This window comes from Rhamphochromis longiceps, linkage group LG20 (genome assembly GCF_057381845.1).
Source record: "Rhamphochromis longiceps isolate RC_006_pf linkage group LG20, R_longiceps_female_GT1.1, whole genome shotgun sequence".
Classification (NCBI taxonomy): Eukaryota; Metazoa; Chordata; class Actinopteri; order Cichliformes; family Cichlidae; genus Rhamphochromis; species Rhamphochromis longiceps.
Window position 1 is genome coordinate 38,297,154 of NC_140576.1, and position 19,193 is coordinate 38,316,346.

Below are 19,193 nucleotides of genomic sequence, written 5' to 3' on the forward strand. Positions count from 1 at the left end.
CAGCTTGACTTCATGAGTCACCCTGTGGGTGTGTTTGTAACGGCGGACTGACACCTGAACACCGGAACGTGTTGCGGCTGTCAGGTGAGTTTCAGATGCATCTGCTTCTGTTCCTGTGACGTCACAAAAGCTAAAACTTCCAAAGCAGGTGGGACACGTGGTCATCCCGGGTGTCCCGGGACAGGATGGAGACCCAGCACACACACACACCTCCCTCCTCTTTCGCTCTCACGCACACACCTGCGGGGCTCCTCCCCCTCGGTTTGCAGGTGTGTGAGCAGCAGGAGGTGCGCAGAGCTCCGAACCCGATCCTCCGCGCTGTGCTCCGGTGCTCGACCCGCATAGCCTCGGTTTCCGTTTGCGCACTCCCGCAGCCGCCGAGCGCGTCCCGCCGCTCGGAGCCGAACAAACCGGTTCCTCCGGTCCGCCCGCCGGCGGGGCGGGATGTTTCCGGAGAGGGGCAGGCGCGAGCGGCAGGCGCGTGCGTGCTGGAGGACGCATTTCGGTGAGAGCGACGGGCCGCGGCGGGGACAGACCTGCGCGTGCCGGGATGGAGAGCTGCTGCCGCGCGTGTTTGCCGTGCTGCTCGTGCCTCTGGGACCGGATATGGCCCGGCCTCCGGTACCCCGGGCCCCGCGACCACGTCATCGCCAACCCGGCGGCGCACGCGGCCGAGATCCGCACCGTGTCCGGGGACATCCGCGTCCCCGCGCCCAAGAAGCGGCCCGCGCAGCTGTACGCGGCGCTCTTCGACTTCGAGGCCCGCAGCGACGACGAGCTGACGGTTAAGGAGGGCGACAAGCTGTCGGTGATCGAGAAGCGCGGAGACTACGTGCTGGCCAAGAAGCTCACCGGGAGCCTGGAGTCCGGCCTCGTCCCCGCCAACTACGTGGCTCTGCTGCAGGACGAGTTCGCCAAACACAAGTGAGTGACACACACACACACACACACACAGGGGCGACCCCGCGGCTCGGAGTGATGGCGTCGACTGCTGAATGGAGTTAGGACGTCAGTGTGAACTTGAGCACGTTGACGGTCGTTTAAATGAATGAAACTTTGAGTTTTCAGATGAGTTTCACTCAGAGCTTTGGCTGCATGTTTGTTGATGTGCAGCAGCAGATATTTAATCTGGAGTCAGTCTGTGTGCTGCAGAGAGAAACAGACTCCTCAAGATAAAAGCTGACAGTGAGACCGAAACTCCTGATGCTGGTCCCAGCTCTGGTCCCAGCTCTGATGGGACACCATGAGGCTTGTTTTGGGCTTCCTCCAAAACTGCGACAGCCTCAGTGTCCCTGCAGCTTACAGAAAATGACATTTCAGGCTCTTAAAGACTAAAATTGATACTAAACAAGAAACTCTTTGTAAATTTGTTGGACAGATCTGAGAGTTTGAGGTTTTTCTGGTTTGGTTCAGGCTCTGAGTCTGAGGTAAAGTTAGGGCGGGGCCACAGTGACAGGTGACTGTGAAAATATTAGTCACATAATAAGATCCACCTAAAATTAGCCCACACCTTTCCACCTGACGCTGATGACGCACCGTGGGCCGTCTCCCAGTGTGCGTCCTGTCACTCTCCGGGACCTGTTTTGTTTTCCTTTCAGGCGCTGAGGGCCGGACACGGGAAACTACAGCCGTGTATTTTTCCGTGTTTTTCCCTGCTGTCAGAAATGCTGCAGAGGTGCTGAGTAGCCAAAGACTCAAACCCTAAACAGGACAGAGTGATGCCATTTCATGTCCAAAGGGTCAAAGGTCAAGTGCAAATGGGTGCTTTTTAAAGAATAACAGAGTGGATCTGTTATTGGTAGAACTGTGTCATGTGACTGCTTTCACACGTCAAAGTGACGTAAGTGTGGCGTGGAGCTGTGGGTGGGGCTTCAGCACAGTGAGCAGTCAGCAGAAGAAGTTTTCAGCATGTTCTTCCTGTCATGTGATGGCATTTGTCTCCGCCCATCAGAGACACAACATGAACTCTTACTGAGAGCAGCTTAACCCTCATCCTGCTGCGTGCCCGTGGGTGCTCTGTAGTCAGACGTCAGCTGACCCTCCAAACGTTCCTGCCGTTTTCGACCCCATTTCTCCCGATTACATCCCTGAAAGCTAAAAAGTTTCGAGACTTTGTGTGCAGAGGAATGAAAAGCACGGTGCCGGCGTTCAGACAAAGTCAGGTGTGAATGTCTGAAGGTATCCGGCCCACGGCTGCAGGTGCTCCATTATTCATACACCTGCAGCTGAGCTCTGTGTGCGTCACCTTCGGTGTGAACGCTGCCGACCCAGCAGTGACTGCGTTTGTCTGACAGCAGAACAAGAGGACGAGTCGGGCTGCTGAAGTTTGGACTCATCCAAAGTCTGCAGAGCATCACAGCCCAGCTCGCACATCTGGACCCTTTAACAACCCCAGGAATGTTCATCACGATCTCAGAATCATCAGAGGGAAAATGAAGCCACGTTTTCAGACGAATATACCAAAAGACTAAAGTGTCCTCTGCTAAATGAAGCAATCCAGACGCGCGGTTCAGATTTCCAGCTTTAATGAAGCATTAACAAACATTTCATTTATTCATTTCAGCCTTTATATTCCCTCATTCGTCCAGTCTCACACGCTCAAACCTGATTGGATGTAAGGATGAGTAACCCGCACACAGGCAGGCGTGGGTTTCTCCACTGTGAGGCTTTCTCAGCTCTGCAGTGCAGCTGCTTTCAGGTGCTGCGGGTTTTGTGGGTCTTTATGCCCTCAGTTTTGTCTTTAGGGAGTTTGAGCATGCTCAGTTAGGCTGGGGATCTTTCTTTGGGCACGGTGCAGCTGAGTGTTTCAGTATCTGACTTATTTTGCTTTTATGAGAATGGAAAGTGCCTGTGCAGAACTTCAGCTTTGTGATCTGAGCTGGAATCATGTTCAGCTGCATCAAAGTCAAATCCATTTTCATAACCGTCATGATTCAGAGCTTTGGATCGCTTCCTTTCCTGCTCCGTTCACCCAGTTTCACCCCTTTCCTGTCTACTCTGCCCACCTGTCTGTGCCCGAGTGTTAATTGTGCATTTTCAGATGCTTTTGTGTTTTCAGTCAGCTTCCTTTTTCCAGCCTTTCATGACCTTCTTTTCTACTTTGAGCGTCATATCAAGATTTCCAAGCACAGCTATCAAATGCAAATTCCTTTATCTCCTTAACTTGCTGGGAAATGACGTGGAAGCAGGCCACGCCTCCTTAGAAACACTTATCAGTTACTTTAAGCCTGTGAACGTAAACAGGAAGGCAGTTTGACTTTTAACACCCACTAAAATTCACCTGAGAATATCTGACCTAACATATGATAAGAATCTGGCGTTGTTATGTAATCTAAATCCATCCTCCTTTGGATGAGAGGGAGGAGCATGAAATTACCAGCTAATGCTATGTAGCTCAGTTAGCATGAAACCTGCTCGTCGGCGCTCCGGAACATCCAAATAAAATCCGAAACTGGAGCCTTATTTGTACAGTGACCTCACAGCAGCCATGTTATTGGTCACATGATGTCATCAATAAAGGCTCCAACAGCACAAACACACGTCCAGCTCAACCTAGCAGCTACAGCCACCTGTGTCTCTATCCACCTGTCAGAGGCCACGCCCCCTAACAATGCAGACTTAATATAATGTAAACATAGGCGACTTTTAAAAACATGCTCCTCCGTACAGGTGTCACGTGGGAGGACCAATCAGTGTGTATCAGGCTGTAAACATGCTTATCTCTGCTGGACTCACTGCTGCCTCTGCTGGACGGCACAGGAACTGCAGGTTTTATTTTTCAGCTGTTTGGAAAAAGGTGCAGGTGAATCTTTTTACAAAACATGCACATGAACCATGTAAACCTGAAACCAGGAAATGTTTGGTGTTCCTACTTTTTTGTCATTTCTAGCAGAAACGAATGATGGGTGAGTCAGTAATGAGCTCTGATGTCTTTCCCCACAGCATCATTAAACTCTGGTTTACAAACCTGTTGCTGCTCGAGTTTGAGCTGGTTTCAGTGAAACCCGAGCATCGTGCCACTCGGACCCGCCCTCTCTGATAACTTAAAGTAAATACAGGCGGGTTTGTCTGGGCAAACGGGCGGGACCGCACGGCTCCGTCTGTCAGACTGACCGGGCGTCACGTGTGTGCTTTTGTTCTTGTATGGCTTCACGTGTGACGCATTCTTCATGTCTGTCTCTTCCTTTCCTTCTCTCTCTCCATCCACTCCCTCCCTCCCATCATCCCGCCCACTCCGTCTCTGTGCAGGTGGTACTACGGGAACATAAACCGTGGGAAAGCGGAGAAGCTGCTGCTCGCCTCCCAAAACAAAGATGGCGCCTTCCTGGTTCGCATCAGTGAGAGTCACAGTGACGAGTACACTATCTCTGGTGAGTGAGCACTTCGTGGTGACCTCTGACCTCTTACAGACAAACTGCCTGATGTATAAAAAGTTACAGTTGGAGGAGAAGACGCCACGAGTACACAGCAGTCTGCCTTTAAAGGAAACTCGTGGGCGTCGACATGATTCTGGCCTGAGGACGCCACAGCCGGGGTCATTGGCCGGGCTGCGGACAGGAAAACAACAACCAATCATCTCCCAGTCTCAGTCAGATCCTCCCAGTAAAAGAGCCACGTTATTGTTGAAAACACAGACCAAACCAAACTGAACCATCTCACCGTAAAGTGACCCAACCAAGCTTCTTCCCTCAGAAACGCGTCCGTCAGAGGCCAGCAGAGAGTCGGCGAAGGTCTCCGTTTAAAGTACTTTCTAACACTCGAGGATTAAAAATGTAAAAGAATGGTTGGAACAGAGCTGATTTAAGCAGCTGCTGCAGGACTGGGACTAATCAGGGGCCGGTCTGGGACCGGTCTGGGACTGGTCTGGGACTAATCAGGGGCCGGTCTGGGACTGGTCTGGGACCGGTCTGGGACTGGTCTGGGACTAATCAGGGACCGGTCTGGGACTAATCAGGGACCAGTCTGGGACTGGTCTGGGACTAATCAGGGGCCGGTCTGGGACCGGTCTGGGACTAATCAGGGACCGGTCTGGGACTAATCAGGGACCAGTCTGGGACTGGTCTGGGACCGGTCTGGGACCGGTCTGGCACTAATCAGGGACCGGTCTGGGATTGGTCTGGGACTAATCAGGGACCGGTCTGGGACTAATCAGGGGCTGGTCTGGGACTGTGCTCGGCACAGGTGTGCACTGTGTCTGTCTGATAGATTCCATGTGTCTTCCTCAAACATGAAGGTTAGCCATGGAGTTAGGTCAACAACACAGCTTTTAGTACAGGCGTGAGCAGTCACATGTTAAAAATCATTAATATGCCAAAAATGTGACATGCAGACACATCAGGTTATAGCAGAACTAGGACGGGTCACAAAACAAGCGCTCTGCTGTAACACAAGCACATGACTGTTGGTAACATTCTCTGTCAGATATTCCTATAAATCAGCAGCATGTCATCGTCCTTTCAGACAAATGAAACAGACGTATTATCGTATTTGTTACTCGGTGCTCGTCCACGCTCTGCTCGACTGATTTTTTTATTGTTAAGCTGTGTGACGCCGTCTTTTCCATAAGGCAGAAGTGGAATTTCTAGAAGCAGGTAAACATGTCTGCTGTATTCACTGTGTGAGTCTGACAGTGTCACACGTCTGCTGTGTGATGTGTGGATGTTTTGGGTGTGCAGAGGTCCACTCGCCGGACCGGTCTGACAGCAAAGGGACTCTTTGTGTGTCTGCTGTTCCTTTGTTTGCTTTTCAGCCACCTTAATGAAAGGTGGATGATGTCACTTTAGACTCCGCCCCCAGCTCAGCTGTCCCAGGCAGGGCCATGACCCACAGTGGCTTAAAGTAAACATAAAACGATTAATGTTACAGTCAGAGTTTTTACTTGTATGAAATAAATTAGATTGTGTTTGCTTTATTCTGATTGGACACGAGGAGCCAGGTAGACTCTCACCTTTCCAGCTGGAACACTAAGCTGATGTGTCGGCTCCTAAAACTCTGAAGAAACAACATGAAAAAACAACGTGGGCCCGTTCTCCTTCTCTTACTTCCTGTCTTATAAGTCACATGTTCGTACTGAGCACGAGCAGTTTCAGAGCTCAGTGTATGTTTAGTAACCGCTGTGAACCCTGCGGCGCAGACTGCAGCCGTCCTCTTCCCATCATCCACACTTCCTTTAGGTTATACGTCCATTAGAAAACACTGCATACATTTCTGTGCAGCTGACAGCAGGTACATGTCTGTGAAGCCCAACTAATATTAAAGATGACACATACACACTCACAGATCAGCAGAACCAGTTTAGTGGACAGAGACTGGTGTATGACTGCGCAGTAACCGCTGATTCTTGTGCCGGAGCTCAGAGATGCTGTTCCTGCTCCGCTCTGTGGGTTTAATGTCACAGGTGTGTCAGCAAACCCGGAACGCTAACGTCCGGTCTGTGGAAAACACTCTGGAAGCACTGAGGAGCGGCAGGAAAGGGTTACCCCTTTAACTGGAACACCACTACTTCACAGCCTGTTTATGGAGTGGTGAGACAGTTCTTCATGTAAAGAAGGATTATTTTGGACTGTGACTGATGCACAGCTCTTCTGTTAGAGTCCAGAGGTAAAATAGGAAGCTGCGAGTAAACAGAGTAGTTCAGCTTTAGCAGCTCATTGGTTGTTTCTGTGATGTGCATGAGCTCGCTGCGCTCTCAGAGCCACAGCAGCTCTCTAATCAGGATTAGGTGCTGGAGGATTTCTGGGATTTGTGGCCTTGAAGTTATTGTTACTGCGTCCTCCAGCTCGGCTCTTTCTTCTCTGTCTCCACATCTGCAGCTTTTCCTCTCTACCTTTCCCCCCCGCCCCCCTTCAAGGTCCTTTCGGTCCCAGGGGGACGATGCTGCAGTTAGATGCTCAGTTTTCACTGTGCTAGTCTTGCTGAAATATGCATCATCAGGGCTCTGCACACAGCAGAGTGGAGCACAGCAGAGCTCAGTCACACATATAAAAACGTGTTCGTCTTCCTGGATGCCAGTACATGTAACACTGCTGCATATGTGTGCATGTGCAGCCAGTGCTGCAGAGCATGTCCACAGTTTCATAACAGTGAAAATCAGGAGGGTTTGAGTATTAAAAACGATCCTGTATCATTAACCTGTTTTTTCATGTTTAATTATGACTCCATATATATATTACACTGGAGGAAGCAGAAAGCTTAACTGGCGAGCATGAATGAAGGTAACTGTGTGTCTTCCTGGAGTCTGATGCTGTGGTCGAGCTCGTGTGCCGACATCCCCCCTGAGCGAGTCCTGGTGAGCCCTGAAAGCTGCATGTTTGGCCTCACGGCTGATGCAAAAATATCTGCAGAGATCACCGACTGTGCTCAACCTTTCCCCTTCAGGTTACTCTGCTGCACGTGCTCAGATGGCCATCGTCAGAGCCTCGTTAATGTCTGTTTCCTTCCACCAATCAAACATGGCGCTCATCACGTTACGTTAAGCAGTACTTAACTTTTTTTTTTTTTTTTTGCCTGTCCCGTTTGGCTCTTTTGCATCAGAATTGTTGTCTAAAGGCAAAGAAAGATGCCCAACGGATTTACTTTACCAAATTGACCATCCCAGCCTTGCCGTAATGGTCCATTTGATTCACCTTTTATTGTTTATTTTATTTTCACTTACTGAATACGGGACAGACTTGACTGGGGGAAAGAAGGGGAGAAAGAAAGAGGGAAAGAGAAACAGCTGAGAAGAGGGACGGGGGAGAAGGGCAAAAGACAAAAACCAACAGAACGAGCAGAGAAAAAAAATGCATATATCAATCACCTGGATCACCTGCTGAGAAAGAAAAAAGAAAGCAAGCAGAAGAGAACAAGAGTAATAGAATAAACAACATCACAATGATATATGGGAATATGACAGTAAATACTAAATGTTAAACATTATTGTGCAGCACATAAGATCAACAGAACACAGTGTGCTTTGAGGTAGGAGCCAAAAAGGGTGTAGTTTGTGGGTGTGATCACCCGTGTGTACACCTGTGAGCATGGACGCGCTTGTTTTTTGTTTTTTAAAAGGTTCCTTCATGTAATAATCTGCTAGAGGGTGTGGGGGGGCCACAGCCCCGTCCTCCAGGGCGTGAAGCAGGTGTGGAGGAGATCAAAACTCCAGACATCCAGAGGCCCCCAGAACACAAGAGACCAAGGAAGACCAACAGAGGGGCAGCCGCGCCACTGTCCCAGAAAGAGCTGAGGAGAGTCCCAGATGAGGGCTCACTCAGCAGCCGCGGAGCAGAAGCCAGGGGGGGTTGCAGTGACGTGCCCGTGAGCTCCGCCGGCAGCCAGCTGCGCCTGAGTGACCGAGCCCCAGGCCCCGGGGGCACCCCACCTCCGAAGTGGCCCGAGCGAGCCCCAGGCTCCAGGCCCCGATAAGCGGCCGCCAAGGAGTGAGCCGGTGTGTACCTGGACGCCCATCCCCGGACACAAAGAACCACCAACGCACCGATGTCTGAGGGGGTCCGCCACTGACAGGGGAAGTGGTGGTAGGGGGAGATAGGCCTCCAAACCTTGGAGGGCCTGAGATGTCCCCAGAGAGGTGGCGCCTGACACCCAACCTGACATATAGACACAGACATACAGGCACACACAGACACAAACATCCATTCCCACCCTCATGCTCTCATATGCACTTACTCCACACTCAACCAACGTGGAGACAGACATAAAGAGACGTTGTACACACGATCACACTCCCCAAGCGTACTCTACAAACCGGGTCTAGGTGCCCTTGCCCCTGGAGGGGGGAACTGCACCCAGACCCAGGTGGTGTTTCCCTTTTCCCTGCGGTGGGGGGAGGCAGACCACCCCGACTCCGCAGCAGCAGGAAGGCTCCACACTCCAGACCGCAGTCGGACGGCCAACTCCTCCTCCTAGTCCTAGCCCCCCTGCTCCAGCAGGTCGCAGAGAACGGGGGTGAGAGAAGACTCCAAACCTCCCTCCACCCGCTCATTGTAGTGTTGATGCATGTGTGTTCTAAGGTGCATTTAAAACCCAGGAGGGCTTGGAGCTACCTGCCAGAGAGCAGTACTTACACCTGACGGCACACAGCTCAAACCTTCCTGACCCTCGACCTCATCACTGCTATCAGCTGATTCTTTGGGGGTAGAAGGCGGGACATCTGCCATATTTCCTGAATCGGCAGATCCTGTGAGTGACGCGTGTCTCTGTCTGTTAAATGAAGGAGTCTGTGAGGAATAATCGATCCCTGTGAGGAGCTCCTGTGCTCAGGAGAAACAGTGAAGGCTCCAGGCAGCTCATCACTTCATGCTTTTCACCTCACTGTTTTATGGGCTGGTTTTGAACTGTGCAGGTACAGCTGACTTTACATGTCATAGCCTGCTGTTACCTGTGGATGAGTCGACCGTCTGAAGCTTGAAGAGGCTCTTCAGCCGTCGTTCATACAGGATCAAATGTATAAAAGAATAAGTCCAGTAGGCCTCTTTAGTCAGACCCTGTGTTTGCAGGTTTTATTATTCAGACCAACAGCGCTGCCTCTAAATGCCAGAAACTCGTCTTTGCCTCACAGTAAATTTACTCCCATCGTGAGTGCAGTTAAAGCACCCAGGATCTCTTCTATGTCCCATTGGTCTCGGAGTATAAGTAAAAACCTGATGATATAACCACATTAAGCTCCTCCCTCTGTGTTACAGCTCGGAGCGAGGGGAAAGTGTTCCACTTCCGGGTCCAGCGCTCCTCCATCGGAGCGTACCTCATCTCGGATAAGATCTCTTTCGCCACACTGGGCGAGCTCATCGCCTACTACCAGAAGAACTCTCGCAGTCTCGGCGTGCTGCTGGAGGAGCCATGCGCCCAGCAGGTAGGACTCTGAAACAAAAGCTTTTAGCTTCTCCTTGTGCCGGCTCCGACCTGCTGCGGGCAGGTCACCGTCGTTTACCTCGCAGGCTGAAACCTGATGGGCTTCGTTCTTGTTGAAGCTACAGCACATTTGTATTTTTCACACGTCGCTGCTACGAGGCTCCGCTTTACTTCTTTAAGTTACAGTCTTTATCTGACGCGATGACGAGGACGCGGACCAAAAACTGCTTTTAGTCGGAGAGCGAGCTTCGACCTGAAAAACGTAAACATGCTCAATCCTGGCCGTCCAGCTGTGGACGTTACATTTCTCTGTAACGTCTGTGTGGACAGAGCAGCTGATTGATAGCTGATACCTGCTCGCCACAGCATCCTCTGTCTGAAACCAGCAGCTCCTCCCCGTCTGATTGGCCCTTACATTTATGAAGATCCACCAGTGGAGCAGGTTCACTGTAACGACTGAGTTCACAACAATAGAAGTACACAAACATGAGCAGACTTCCAGCAGTCTGTATTCACGCCGTGCTGCATGAATATGTGTTAATGCTGAAAGTGTTTGTACGCACACGTCTGAGACTCATCAACTGTATAGAATTATAACATCATTATATGTAATCAATATAGTAAATGTAATGATGTTATTATTATATTTACCAAAAACAGTAATAATATTAAAATAAAGGCCCAAGTAACAGGATGACAGACTGTATATAAACGATGGCCATCTTCCACCTTGGTTTTTTTAAATCTAGTTAGTAATGGTTTATATCTGCGTCATGTTCACACACGCTGTTACTGAAATGTTCGACACTAGACGCGCCGAGGCTTCGTTTTGACCTCATCACTCCCTGCAGCAGGTGTATTCATCGAGCAGTGAGGCTCAGGCTGTGGGGCAAAAACAAAGGGATCACATGACCGTGTAGACCAGGGGTGGCAACTCCAGGCCTGAAGGGCCGGCGTCCTGAAGGGCCGGCGTCCTGAAGGGCCGGCGTCCTGCAGGGCCGGCGTCCTGCAGGGCCGAAGGGCCGGCGTCCTGAAGGGCCGGCGTCCTGCAGGTTTTAGATCTGGGTCAGCACACCTGAATCACGTGATTAGTTCGTTACCAGGCTTCTGGACAACTTCAGACATGTTGAGGAGGTCAGACATTTAAATCAGCTGTGATGGATCACATCTAAAACCTGCAGGACGCCGGCCCTCGAGGCTTGGAGTTGCCCACCCCTGATGTATAACTGTGAGCCGCTGAGGACGCCACAGAAATGAGTGTAAAACGCAATCACACCATACCACGTTGCTTAGCAACATGTATTTTCCCCACACATGTTGATACCTGCTGTAACACGAGCCAGGCGACCTGTATGTGACCGATAAACACACTGGAGGCTGTGGCCACATAAAAAGATGAGTATTTAGTGCCAGAGGAACAGGTCACGATGTTGAGCGGGGCCACAGTGGAACCTGTGACCGTGCAGGGAGGGGAGCTGAACTGAGGGCCCACAGTGACCCAACCCCACCAACCAGTGACGCTAAAGAAAAAAGGATTTATTTTTAACATTAAAACCATTCCTCTATTGTTCTGTGTATTAACAGCAAGTCAAAGTCAAGTAATTACATCATCAAACATCTGCATCTAAGACCTCTGGAAGGGTCCGCAAAGATGGTCACGGCCAACATGACATCGTGCATTGGCTGCGTGAATGAGTAGCGTGATGCATGACCCGCAGGATGAGCTCTTCCTGCTTCTTGGAATCACAGGAATGCAGTCGCTGTGTTTTCTGTAGTCTCACCACAAACTGGTTTTTACTTTCATTTTAAACTTGAATGTTTAACCAACTCCCACAAGCACACCTGATTGGTGTGGCGTTACTTTTGTGCCACTGTTCTGAGCGCACGTAAAACAAATGTGCAAGTGTTGCATTTTGAGCGAAGAAAAGCTCAATTTGAGTGAAGAAAATTCATTCCTGCGTGCAAAACATGTGTTTCAGTGTTTGCTATTACACACACACACACAGACACACACACACACACACAGACAGACACACACAGACAGACACACACACACACACACACACACACAGACAGACACACAGACAGACAGACACACACACACAGACAGACACACACACACAGACAGACACACACACACACAGACAGACACACACACACACAGACAGACACACACAGACACACACACAGACACACAGGTCTGATTGGCTGTTCTGGTCTCCAATCAGCTCGAAATGAGGAAATGCAATATCCCAGAATCCATTTTGTCCAAAAGTCAAACGAGGCAGTGGCGGAGGAGCACAGAGTAGCGATTCGTTTATCGCCCACTTTGCGCCAGAAAGAGCATCCAAGTCTGTGATTGGCTGGTTTTGTGGCACAAATATAACTGTGTAGAGAAAGGGGGGGTCACGTGGCCAAGCATTAAGATGGCAGCTTAGCGAGGTCGCTCTCAGGACAGTGTACAAACTTTCTATAAAAAACCCTTGCATATGCTGTTAGTGTGGTCTGGAATATACGGCACTGACATGTCAAAAGCTTCATCTGTGAAACAGTGTGACATCTTTACCCGAAGATGCAAGACAGGCGCTATACCATCAACGTCCGACACAGATGCTAACATGGCTAGCATAGCCGAGGTTTTGGATGAACTCAAATCACTCCGGTCGGATTTTGGAGCCAAGTTGGACAGCATCGATATAAGACTGACTGGGATGGCGAGCGCAGTGACTGCACTGGAGGGTAAAGTCTCGGAGGTAAAGCAAGACATATTGAACCAGGGGGCTCATATCGAAGAGGCCGAAGCCCGCATTGCCGAAGTTGAAAGCACACTTGAGAAAACAGAAACGTCACTGAACTCGGCTATCAAACGAATCGCACTTCTTGAAGCCAAAACAGATGATTTGGAAAACCGCGGACGACGAAAGAACCTGCGCATCTTCGGCATAAAAGAGGGAGCAGAGGGGCAACAATCACTCTTCGACTTTATTAACATCATGCTACCTAAGTGGCTGGGGCTAGCGCCCGACAAGTCATTCACACTGGAGCGAGTGCATCGCACGCTTGCCTCCGGGAAACCAAACCAGAGCAGAGCGGTGCTTATTCGTTTCTTAAAATTCCAAGAGAAGGAACTGGTATATCGGGAAGCAAGAAAACAACAAATTACACATGATGGGGCCAAGATCACATTTGCACAGGATCTGTCTGCGGAGACGGTTCGGATCCGACGGGGATTTCACCCGGTTGTCAAACTGTTTATTGATATCAATGCCTTCCGTGGATTCCAGCACAACCCATGCAGACTCAGAATCCTGTACGGTGGGAAGATCCACCTCTTCTCAACACCTCAAGAAGCCGAAAAATTCTACAAGAATCTGCCGAAGGAAACAGCAGAGGATGCTCATCACCAGTGAGTTGGTTAAACAGCAGGTTAACCATTAAGACACTCCATAAGACTGCCTCTGCTTCAACATAACCGACCAGTAATTGAGTCACTGATAAGAGACAGATAAAATTTTGAGCTCGAATTTATGTGGGACTTATGTTACCATAACTGGGCGTTTTTAAGCGCATATTCGTTCTAAGTTTGATTGCAATCGTTTTTGGGTAGTAGATTAACAGCTGAACCTCACCTAAGTCTTTTTTTTTTTTTTTTTTTTTGTCCTACCAAGGGTAAACTTTGCTTTATTGTGGGGGAAGAATCAGTATCATTGTATGGTTAGTGTACACTGTCTGATTTATGGGGTTTTGGAGAGGTCGCGTTGACTAGTTACTCCTCAGTGATGTGGATTAACGCCCTCCAAATAATTTGTTCAAGGGAGGGGGGAGACATTTCCAACAAGGAAATGCAAATGTTCAATCAGAAATTGTTTACAAGTTCTTTATCTGGTATGTGTGAGTGTGTGAATGTATGTGCAAACCTGCTTCTTCAATTTTCCTTTTACTTTGTTTATTTAAGTGAACAGTCTGACAATATTTTATGGAGAGGACAACTAAAGAGAACATTTTGAAGGTTAACATTACGACCTGGAACGTTAGGGGGATACGGAAGTTAGCTAAACTGAAACAAGTATTAAACCGACTAAAACATTTTAACTCTAGGATTATTTTCCTACAGGAATCTCATCTTACTGCATCAGAGATACATTTATTAACCAAAAGATGGCAGGGTCAGGTATATTTCTCTTCTTTTACTAGACATGCCAGAGGAGTCATTACTCTTATACATAAGTCAATCCCATTTCAAACTACGAGGGTGATTACAGATCCAAACGGGAGATATGTAATTGTGCAGGGCCGTATCTCCATGTTAGAAATAAACCTGATAAATATCTATGGCCCCAACGAGGATAACCCATCCTTCTATGAAAATCTATTTCTCACAATATCAACCTTGGAGGGCCTTTATATCATAGGAGGGGACTTCAATTGCGCCCTGGACCCTAACCTGGATAGGTCGTCTCAAACTGACACTACTCATACCCAGACTAGAAAAATACTTTTTAACTATATGAAAGATTTGAGATTAAATGAGGTCTGGAGAACAAGGAATCCAAATAACAGGGAATTTTCATGTTATTCTAGCTCGTATCAAAGTCATTCGCGGATAGACTACTTTCTTATCTCTACAGAGTTATTACCTTGTGTTGAGAACTGTTGGTATAACAGTATTGTGATTAGTGATCACGCAGCAGTATGTCTATCAGTTAGATTGGGCGAAGTTGATCAAGGTGTAAAGCGATGGAGGATGCAAACATTTTTGTTAAAGGACCCATCATTTGTCAAATTTATAGAAACTTGCATTGATCAATATTTTCAAATAAATAAAGATGAAACCACAGCTAGTATTAGGTGGGAAGCATTTAAAGCTTACATAAGAGGGGAAATTATAAGCTACAGTAGCAACAAGAGTAAGCAATATAACCAAGAATTAAAATCATTAGAAAGGCAAATTAAATCTAATGAAACAGAATTTTACCAGAGCAATGATCCCACTAAACTAAACAATCTGACTATTCTAAGAGCCAGGTATGATAAATTAACAGCAGAGAAAGTGGCAAAAAGTTTAATGTGGACCAAACAATTATTTTATGACCAAGGAGAGAAGGCAGGAAAATTATTGGCCTGGAGGATAAAAAAGATGCAAGCAGAAAAGGCCATCACCCACATAAAGTCCAAATCGGGTATTATAACAACAGACCCTCTAAAAATAAATGAAAATTTCAGAGAGTTTTATCAATCTTTATACCAATCTGAATATACGGGAAACAGAGAAACACAAGATGCATTTCTTGATCAGTTAAAATTTCAAACCCTCTCAGAAGAGGATAAAACAGCCCTTGATAGTCATTTAACAATAAAAGACCTGTCAGAAGCCATAGACGACCTGAATAGCGGTAAAACGCCTGGTCCTGATGGACTTCCAATGGAATTCTATAAAACATTTAAAAATAAATTAATACTGCCACTTCTTAACATGTATGAGGAGTCATATAAGTCCGGAATACTCCCAGACTCACTGAGATTAGCTACAATAACCCTTTTATTGACGCCAAATAAGCCTCCGACTGAATGCTCCTCTTATAGGGGATATGTCTTATGGGATGTGATACGAAGATTTTGTGTAAAGCACTCTCTAGAAGACTAGATAAATGTGTGCCTAATTTGATAACAGACGATCAACAAGGTTTTGTTAAAACGAGACAAGGCTATCATAATATAAGACGTGTCCTCAATGTACTTTATGAGAAAAACAATAGGGAGGACACTGCGCTGCTATCACTAGATGCGTGCAAAGCCTTCGATAGAATAGAATGGAATTATCTCTTACAAGTGCTCCCCAGATATGGACTAGGTGAAACATTCCTGAAATGGATTCGATTATTGTATACACATCCAACAGCACAAGTTTTAACTAATAATAACGTATCAAAACCCTTTAATTTACAGCGATCAACCAGGCAGGGCTGCCCTCTGTCACCAATTCTCTTTGTGTTAGCAATAGAACCTCTGGCCATAGCTGTGAGAGCAAATGCAGGAATATCAGGGACAAGAATTGGAGGAAGAGACCATCTAATTTCTTTATTTGCAGATGATATTATATTTTTTTTGACTAATCTGAAAGATAGTATCCCTAATTTAGTAACATTAATAAAAACATTTGGAGAATTTTCAGGATACAAAATTAACAATTCTAAATCAGAATTAATGTTTCTTAATGAGGAAGAAAGAAGAAGCCCTGTGGTGGCCACCCCATTTAAGACAACTGCAACAGGCTTTAAATATTTAGGCATTAGGATCACTCCAAGCCTCAAGGACATAACCTCAATAAATTATGATCCCCTTGTAGGAGAGGTCACGGAAATGCTAAACCGTTGGACAAACCTGCCTGTATCTATGATAGGCCGGATAAATATCCTAAAAATGACAATTTTACCCAAATTTTTATATTACTTCCAAACACTTCCGTTGCCTCTACCAACTTCATTTTTTGACAGTTTAAACAAACTATTTAACCAATTTATTTGGAATAATAAGAAGGCAAGGCTCCGCTTACAACTACTTTACTTGCCCTATGAAAGAGGAGGTCTCCAAGTCCCCAACCTCAGATGGTATTATATGGCTGCCCAACTAACATCAGCCACCCATTATTTCTGCCCAACAACACCTCCAGCCTGGGTTGACATCGAGCAAAAATCTGTTCCAGATCTTCCCTTACACACTTTTCTATATTCTTCAGACACTAAGATATTAAAAAAAACTACAAGGAACCCTTTCTTGAAAAATACAATTATAATTTGGCATGCAGCTCATAAATATGTGGGCGATCCTCCATCGCTTTCGCGATTTACCCCTATTTGGGGAAATGAAAAGTTCACGCCTGGTAAAAGTGATGGGGGATTTAAAATATGGAAAAATAAAGGCATTCAAAAAATTAAAGACCTATATGCAGATGGCATACTGCTCACATTTGATCAGTTGTGTAAAAAATATTTAATACCCCCAAAGCATTTTTTTAAATATTTACAATTGAAAAACTATTTGTCATCAAAACTGCAAAGGATTGCTGAACTTCCACCATTGACAAAAATAGAGGAGGTATGTGTTAAGAATACAAAAGGGAAAGGTTTTCTCTCTATATATTATAATTTACTGGTGCTTTCCTCCAAAGACTCAGCAGCAGATAAACTGGATGCTTGGAGAAGCGAGATCCAAGAGGACATAGATGAAAATGACTGGAACCAGGCCTGCTTAAAAGCACAAAAACAAACAATAAACACACGCTTTAAACTACTGCAATATAAATGGCTCATGAGAACCTATATAACACCTGTCAAGCTTCATCATATGTCCAATGATATTCCGGACATCTGTACTAAATGTCTAGTTGAAAAAGGAACTCTTCTTCATTGTCTATGGGAGTGTCCTAAAATCCAGGACTTTTGGAAAGATGTTATCAAATATCTGTCTGAAGTGTTTAAGGTAAAAATCCCTTTAATAGGAAAACTCTGTGTACTTGGAATATATCCAAGGGAATTTAAGCAATCGGGGAAAAAAACTAAATTACTGGACTACGGACTACTTCAAGCCAGAAGAGCCATTGTGCTATGTTGGAAGAGTATGGATGCTCCCTCCATGGGACTCTGGAAGAAGGAAATTGCAATCTCTCTAGGCCTGGAAAGACTGACATATATTGCCAAGGGCAAACAATGGGACTTTGTGAATATGTGGAAGCCATATATGACTATTTTAGGGAGTGGAGGTGAAGGACATTTATGAACAAAAAGGAAAAGAAGAAGGAAAGGAGGGGAGAATCTTGTCTATCCAAACCCATTGTATTTTTGTATTGCTGTGAGAACTATGCTCATTTCTACATTTGAATGTGATGTAGGCAGGTTTGATGTATGGATGGATGTGTGAATGTGAGGGTGTTCAACATTTGTTTGTATTGTACTATAAAAAATTTCAATAAAAATATATGGAAAAAAAAACTGTGTAGAGAAGAGTTGAGCGCGCACGGGCTGAAATGTTGAGAGCGCAAGCGACACATTGCGAGCGAGCGAAAGAGCAAAAACTGAGTGAGAGGGGCTGCTGGTGTGTGTGTGTGTGTCTGTGTGTGTGTCTGTGTCTGTGTGTGTCTGTGTGTGTATAATAGCAAACACTGAAACACATGTTTGGCGCGCAGCAATGGATTTTGTTCACTCAAATTCAGCTTTTCTTCGCTTAAAATAAATTTCTGCTCAAAATGCAACGCTTCCACCTGCACATTTGTCGTGCGCTCAGAATAGTGGCACAAAAACAACGCCACAGATTGGTTGTTCCAGAAGCTCGGAGCTGAAAGCGGCTGGAGCGGTCCTCCTGACCTCTGACCTCTGAACTATAGTGCCTCATGTTACCGTTGGCTCCTCCAGCCCCTAACTCACACTTTGACAGTAAAGACGTTCCATAGACAAAACATGTTTGAAGTGTCATAAACAAAGTAAAGTATGTGGAAGAGTTTCAGAATAAAAGCATGCAGCAGTGTAATTATGTCATCTGTGAGCTGCAGTCTGTCTTCATGCCTCCTCAGTCTGGCGGGAGGCGATGGAGCGGAGCGCGCCAACGTTTCAGACCGCCACCGACCCCTCCTCCCCTCCCTGATGACATCAGCTGCTTCTGAGGTCTTGGCTCAGGTTAAATCGAAGCTCTGAAACAGATGCAGTGCAGACACAGGCGCCCCCTGCAGGCAGCAGGAGTCTCTGCAGCACTTTAAATCCGATGTGTTGTCTTCATTTGTTTAATGAACAGCAGATGGGACCAATGACTGACTATTAACAGCTTGGAGACCAAACCTTCATCCTGATTCTGAGCAGCACAACATCTCCTCACATTTGTGTCTTTACTTTTTAAATTCTCATAGGAGTAAAACCAGCCACCTCATTGGTCACTGAATAACTGTGGTCCACAAAAACACTTCAGTGTAGACACTGCTGCTTATTACTGGTCCATAAATGATTACCTTTACAGTCCAATACTATCAACAACATGATTATAGCACAGTGAGGAAGCCTGAACGGGCCATCACAATCTCACCGTTTTCAAAATGCTGCCTGAAAAAGCAAACCCAGGAGTTAAAGAGGAGTTGGAGGAGATTAGGAAATCACTTAATTTCATGTCTGATGAACTGAGCAAAGTGGCTAAACAACTAATATGCTACATGACCTAATGGATGAGATAAAACAACTAAAAAACTTGATAAAGGAGAAGGACAAGAAAACAGACAACTTGGAACAAAACACAAGAATGGATGACTTAGTCATAAGTGGACCGGAGATGCAACACCGAACCTCCGCCAGAGTAACGGCTGGCGG

General features: G+C 46.7%; 1 protein-coding gene across 1 annotated transcript in view; it reads left to right on the plus strand.

Moving 5' to 3' along the window:
* The first annotated feature begins 38 nt into the window (after window positions 1-38).
* The window catches only part of srms (src-related kinase lacking C-terminal regulatory tyrosine and N-terminal myristylation sites), a 27,173-nt gene continuing 8,018 nt past the window's right edge, over window positions 39-19,193 (plus strand). Inside the window, exons 1-3 of the mRNA XM_085393720.1 lie at window positions 39-924; window positions 4,249-4,370; window positions 9,681-9,847. Coding sequence (XP_085249846.1) covers window positions 551-924; window positions 4,249-4,370; window positions 9,681-9,847 — 663 coding nt within the window. The 5' untranslated portion in view covers window positions 39-550. The remainder of the gene's footprint in view (window positions 925-4,248; window positions 4,371-9,680; window positions 9,848-19,193) is intronic.